At 34.0% G+C, this 6,893-nt stretch overlaps 1 protein-coding gene across 2 annotated transcripts; it reads right to left on the reverse strand.

Moving 5' to 3' along the window:
• Nucleotides 1-896: 896 nt before the first annotated feature.
• LOC120330668 (uncharacterized) lies at nt 897-6,405 on the reverse strand. Of its 2 annotated transcripts, none has more exons than XM_039397550.2 (8): nt 6,250-6,405; nt 4,851-5,060; nt 3,511-3,750; nt 2,953-3,168; nt 2,633-2,738; nt 2,264-2,412; nt 2,014-2,162; nt 897-1,559 (listed from the first exon to the last, which is right to left on the reverse strand). In XM_039397550.2, exons 1-8 carry the CDS (start codon nt 6,305-6,307, stop codon nt 1,374-1,376), a joined length of 1,314 nt encoding a protein of 437 aa, XP_039253484.2. In that variant the 5' UTR covers nt 6,308-6,405; the 3' UTR covers nt 897-1,373. The 2 variants fall into 2 exon arrangements, with proteins under 2 accessions (XP_039253484.2, XP_039253485.2); XM_039397551.2 differs by lacking the exon at nt 6,250-6,405 and adding an exon at nt 5,146-5,334.
• Nucleotides 6,406-6,893: the final 488 nt, after the last annotated feature.

Genomic DNA, 6,893 nt, shown 5'->3' on the forward strand with positions numbered 1-6,893 from the left:
AGGGCTTAAAACCTGACAAATCATGGGGCTTTTGTACTTAGTAAAATTGTTGGCTTTTTCTGGCTTTTTTATGTCTTGATTTGACTTTTTTTGATCGCTGGGGTCTGGCAACCCTGGGCACTCTTATTATAGCCTCGAAAAACTTTCTTTTCGGGGGTCAAAGGTCGGGGAAAGGTCCATTGCGGGCCTGATTTGGTCGAGTTTTTACCCAGCCGTATTCACGCACCTCACGTGCAGACGTCATAGCGAATTCATTCGGAGCATGTTGGGTTTGGCCTCCAAACATTGGAGATATAGAATTAGAACCATCATTACCGACCACCTTGTTTGTTAACCAAAGCCATTATATAAGCCGTTATATATTGGCTCTGTGAGTCTGTGTTAACGAACAATCAACGAGATCAAAATACCCAAATCTCGACGTAACCCCAATGTCGGTTGCCGACACAACGACTGTTGATGCCGAAAATAGAGAATCTCGGTGTATGTTGTATGTTGTCGTCAAATGAACTAAATCATGGGGTGTTGTACTTTGATTTTCTTTTGTTTGAGAAAACAATCTCGTGAGATGCTTACAACTTCAAATATGTCTGATATATTAGCTTATTGAAAAGAAGTTGGAGTATAGAGATATAGATGACAGTGGGTTTTATATCGAAAGCTAGTTTCTATTTGAGGCAGTCATTGATAAATATCCATGACCCTCCATCTTCTTTTCAATAATAAAAATATATTTTCTGACCCATCTATTAAAAAAGATTCGCCGTCCCCGCCGTGTGGCGAACCTTTTGATATTACAGCATTTTTTAAGGAAAATTACACACCGGGTTCTTCAATTAAATATTAGTTGATCTTTCATCCAACGTCACATTTTTCATCAATATAACAAAAACTAATGATGTGATATCGGTATTTATTCAAAATGTTGCTACTGAAATTGATTGATTTCATGATATTTTTTATTCTAGGCACACGTTTACAAATCACGTCATATTGCAAATCGACTATATATATAGATTACATAAAAAGCATGAGAAAAGTAAAATTTTACTAAAACACGATCAAGCATGGTATTAGATACTCGTAATATATATATCATTTTATGAAAAATTTGCCACCCTGGTAAGCTTGATGAATAATAATCCTGAAGTTTTATACTTCTGAGATTTGTGAGCTTTTGAAAGAATCGACAAAATGAAAACATCATTGAGCCCTAATCAAGCAATGCCTCCAATTTAAATGATTTTGACAGAAGTTCACAAAAATCTGATTGATCATTTCTCTAAAGTTAAAAATTTTTTTCTATTTTAGCATGATGATAAGTTTTCTGTCGCTATTTCCTAAACTTGATCGTGGTTTCCGCATGAAAATATTTAGTTCTTGCATCCCAACTCAGTTGCAACTTGTGCAATTTCATCTGCTACTTTTGCCTTCAACATTTCCACATTTGTTCTTGATTTCACATCAAAAACTCTTTTCTCGGATCCCGCAATTTTGACCATATCTGCTTTACTGTAGCCGCTGTCGTCTCCGTTTTTCGAAATGCGATATACGTAAATCTGATTTACAAGAAAACAAAAGAACAATGCTAAAATATACGGACACGGAGGCCAAAACGAAGTATTATCAAATTTTTTACAGTACCGGTAATCTGACCTTCAGACCACTGAGATGTGATAACGGAACCACGACCCCAAAATTTCAATTTTGATGACGTCATCACCCAAAACTTTGAAGTGAAAAACGAATCCCATAGACGACACAAACATTTTTAAAATAGATACAAGTAATAATAGCCTTTTAGCGGCAACAACAAGCTTTGACCCTTTTAAAGCAATTGGTGTAGTTGTTGAAAAGAAAGGCGATTTTTTACAACATCATGATAATAACAAAACGATCCATTTTGGTCCGATCCAATATCTTTTTGGAAAGTGAGTCCGAATGCTTCAGAATCTCAACAACGATTATCCTCCAAAAATAGCAGCCAGACATATTCAAATAATAACAAATTACCAATACTCCGTCCTTGATCAAGTCTTCGGCCATTTGCTGTGATTTGGCATCCAACGTAAATCCATTGGCAATGATCATTGCTACTCTAACACTCGCTTCATCGTCAAGTTTGGTTTTAACGTGATACAGAGCTTTTTCCAGACTTTCTCCTAAAACATATAAAATGATACAGATTATATTAGTCAACATTGACGCAAACGTTCTAACTCATTTTGATAAATAACAAATTAGTAGAAAAAAAAATGCAAACCTGAACCGGGGTAGGGCATTGAAGTCATCAAATTTTTATCGCGTTTAATTGTAAATTCCGAGGTAAAAAATTCGTTGCTTGTATCAACTTTATCGGAATATCTGTTGACTCTCACAGACGATTTAAATCTGTATTTTCTTTCTAGTGCACTGCAAGATAACAAAAAAATAGATGATGCGTTTGATGACGACAAACAGTTGTTTTATACCAAATATATTTATTTCTGAAATGTTCTCGTCATTATGAAATGTTGTAAAAAGCTATACAGAAAAGTTAGAATCACAAAAGTTAAAAAATAAAGACAAATTGACTTTATATTCATATAGTATGCGTTGGACCTCATAAACAGTTTTTAATAGTCATACTTACGTCGCAGTACGAAGAACAATTCTGTTTGCAAGGGCATAGCTGCCACTGTCACCCTCCACTCCGTGGATCAAGGCTATGAGTTGGAGACTTTTAACGCGTTTGCATTCTAAAAACAAAACAGTTGGCTGTTCATATCATTGTCGTTTATTTAACTTTTTTAATGGCAATATTATATATATAGCAATGACAGTAAAATTCCTGAAGCCCTTGGCTCACAGCTCTTCGAGAATTCGGCTGTAATGAGCTTCATATTTTTCCATAACAAGTGTTACATTTTTACATCGCTTTTTTAGTATTTGATTTTATTGCTCAATGCTTACTTCTGCAAACTGGAGTTTTCTTCAATGTCCATTCTCCGTAACCATCATATCTTTCTTTATCGCTCTTACAGCTGCTAAACAAAACTGGTTCTGTTGTTCCTTTCAAATCATAGCCTTCGTCACAAATAAATACACAAAAACTTCCAGCAACGTTTCCGGCCGAACATATTACTTTTCCGTTGGGCAGATATTCAATCGTATTGTTGCATACTCTCGCTGAAATTAAATAACATCGGATGTAATTAGTTGCCAACATCTTTCAAACACTATTTCTTTTTTTCAGTTTGGTTTATCTATATAGCAGATAGCTAATGAATGAAAGTTTCCGAGCCTCATTTTTTTAGGGACTATAGCAAACTCACATCCCATTGTATGTATACTTTACTATACCGTCGGAATTCAAAAAGAAGAATACCAAAATACAAGTTGACAGCAGACCAAAGCCGCCACGAAGTAATAAAACTTCTGCAGTAGCTCATATAGCTACGGATGAGAAATTCAATCACGTAATATTTATATGAGCCAATGATATATATTCATGTGTGTTAGTTCACTTACGTTGGCACATTTGTGTGGTTGTTGGAGGTACGGGCTTATCTTGCGCAGCTGCCCATTTTCCTATCGCATCACCATCACCATCGTCAACGCACTCAAGGTAAGAATTTTTGTCTGTGTCAACGCCAACCATGTCGTAGTCATTGTCACAGTAAAACGCGCACAGACTACGAGCAAGGTTGGTTGCTGAACATACCAAATCTCCATTCAACGGTTTTTCTTGCTTCGGAAAACATCGTACAGCTAAAAATAGAAATGATTATATTCACATTCCGTTTTTACCCTAAGGGCGCGACAACAAACCATAGTTTAGATCCCGGTGTGTATTTTCTTGAATCATAGACAGAAAATTAGTTTCACACTGCTTCGATGAAAATTGCGATAATAGTATTGATTAGTATTACCAAATTTTTGCAGTTATTTGAAATTTATATTAAAAAATGAAATTTGGACGCATCTCAAATATTGGAAACAACGCTATACATTTTAATTTTCCAATAAAGTGTAATAAGACACCTAGGAATTGACAGAACGGTGTTATAAAATTCACTTTAAAAAGCAGTTTAATTTCTCAAATTGCAACTATTGCTGAACCACGTACACAGCACAAATGCTGTATTGCCTCGCTTGAACAGCAGTGATTCTAATTCGAGATTTTGGGTTTCTATTTCAAATATTCACCTATTTTTTTACCATTAATTGGTCAAAATTGTTAAAAGTTGCATGTCCATAACGTAAAAAGAGATCTAAATCAAATCGAATAATGGATTGTCCTAGTCATAGAATCACTCTACATTATGCCGACCTGACACGTGACTCATTCGCCAACTCGTATAGCATTCCAATGTTATATACCCAAGCAACTTTACATAATAAACTGAAGTCCATAGTTATTGAATATTCTTTATATTATTTGGAGATAAAATTGTTGTTTAATTACTTTTTTGAAACAATTACCGATGGATTTGACTATTTTCCTGCAATACTGACCTGAAGTTGCGAGTTAATATATTTAGTAAAATATTCACACTATATAGTATTTATCTCAAAATAGATTTTTATTACAAATCTATAGGTTTGACGACTTTTTAAGGCGACACAAAGAAATTTGCTTTATTCATCAAAAAATTTCGCGTCACATCATATAATGCATGATATAAAAGAAAACTTCATTAGAAGCGTATGTGGACTCACTATTTTATCGAGAGTAATCAGATTTTTCCATATATATATATATTTCTGTAAGGAAAATCATGAGTACGATGCAGTTTTTTAAGAAGAATGTTGTACCATATTATTAAGTGAACTTTTTTTTATGATGCTTTAAATACTGCAACACTCACGTGAACAACTAAACCATGGGCTAGCGGACCATTCACCAGTCTCCTCTATGCATGTAGTTACGATTGACGTATCAGTTGTGAAATCCAGATCATAGTTCTTCTCACACGATAATTTGCACACACTTCCATATTCTTGGCCGTTGGAGCAATTCACAACACCCCACGGCGGTGACATAATTTCTTTGCATGATGACCTTTCTTCCACAGCACCTAAGTTTTGAAAATAGTAGTTTATAGTGGGAGTAGAAAAGTACTTCCGAAGGTAATTTAAGTTTCTTATAAAAGTGCAGCCTACCTGCTTTGATTTGAGCAGTACATAGTAGGGAAATAATGAACACGTAGTAATACAACATCTTGACTGGTACTTTTGGTCTAGTTCGATATATTAATAACTAGAACAAAAAGTAAATCTATTTATTCCACAGTTTACGCATAAGCAAATCCTTGATTTCTTTCCAATGTCTCAAATATTCATATACTTGGATACGACTTGTTGAAAAATAAAAATTAAGTGCAATAAATTGCATTTTATTTGTAGTATCCATTTGTTCTAGTATTACAATTATTTATAATTCACGGCTCGAAATTTCTTTTTAACAGGATGCAAAATTGTGAAATAATATATAAACGTTCTTTGGATGTCCTTTGTTACAAATACAGATGTGTGACACAGGTCAATTCAAACGTACAATTTTAGACTCAAGTAAAGTTTTAAATGGTTAATGTGCGAAAAAAATTAAATATTGTTTACTTTATACGACAATTTACACTAATAAGGTCTAAATTATTTGATATTATAATTTCATTCAATAATTTTCAGCGAGAATTCGAAAGCTTTTTGTAGTGCTATGTAACTAAGGTAATACTCTCACTGTTTTAACGCTCCACAGAGATAGGATACAAATTACATGGAATATACACTAAACTAGCAATATCCCACTAATCTAAATGTTATTAAACTGGAACGACAGGTCTTATTTATCTATGTAATAAACCAATCACATTCACGTAAATATAATACCTCGGAGCTATCGCAACTTTACCGCAGAATGACGCATGTGTCAGTTTGAAGCACGTGAATGAAAAACATCTTTGGAAAAATTAACTTCGGCATATAGTTAGATTATTCGAAAATATTCTATGACAAACATAATCCGCACATACTATTTTAAAACTAGTGCCATATTAAAATATAAAAACATAATTGTTATTCCATTGACTTATGCTGTTTAATTTCCGAAGCAAAAAATCAGACCCTGGTTTTTAAGTTCCATATAGTGATTTGAATAGATGAGACGATAAAATCTCATATATTGCTACCAAAAAAAATCCTACGACGGGGATTTCAAATTTCTCGCCATGTGGAAACCATTTGGAAAAAAAACTGAACAATTCTTACCTGCTTCACTTTCGCAGACGTACAATGCTGATACTAGAATGATGTACTTTAATATCATGTTGATTTGAATCCGTCTTCGATGTTTCAACTTAGATTATTTACTAAAACAAATTTCAGTTTTTGATATAAAAAAAAATATATGTAGCCCTAAGAAATTAATGCAATGTAGCAAGAGATTTAAATCATTGTATTCGAAATATTAAGGAATCCTAATCGTTAGTTGATGCTTGCAGAGATATACTAAAATATTGCTCAGACTTGTTAAGCCTGAATGCTGTTTAAATGACTTTCACACTAATAACTGGAATATCTCGTCCCATTCACTAACCCATCTATTTATCACATTCCCATATCGGTCAAACTGAAGCGTGGGACGTAGCGCCCGGAGGAATGATTTTGACGGGGAGATGCCAAGCAAAGCAAACACAACATGCTTTGGGCTACGAAGAACACGTTTAGAGTTTTGTTACAAATAATTTGTGGTTAACACGGGTAGTCGTATTTATGTATTGCGCACTACTTAGACTGTTATATTTTACGTTTTTTTTTCATCTTCATGAATATGAAATCCGAAGTTTGTCAATCTATTTACGAGAATTACTCAAATCCAATTGATTAAAATTTGCACCTAGCTGCACCAAATG

This window comes from Styela clava, chromosome 6 (genome assembly GCF_964204865.1).
Source record: "Styela clava chromosome 6, kaStyClav1.hap1.2, whole genome shotgun sequence".
In the NCBI taxonomy this organism is placed as follows: Eukaryota; Metazoa; Chordata; class Ascidiacea; order Stolidobranchia; family Styelidae; genus Styela; species Styela clava.

Bases quoted from the DNA above. Each gene is read 5' to 3' on its own strand.
- LOC120330668 (XM_039397550.2), bottom strand. From the start codon at position 6,307: ATGATATTAAAGTACATCATTCTAGTATCAGCATTGTACGTCTGCGAA. The intron at 5,061-6,249 runs GTAAGAATTGTT...TTCAAAACTTAG, and splicing joins CGTCTGCGAAAGTGAAGCAG to GTGCTGTGGAAGAAAGGTCA. The intron at 2,739-2,952 runs GTAAGCATTGAG...TTTTGTTTTTAG, and splicing joins GAAAACTCCAGTTTGCAGAA to AATGCAAACGCGTTAAAAGT.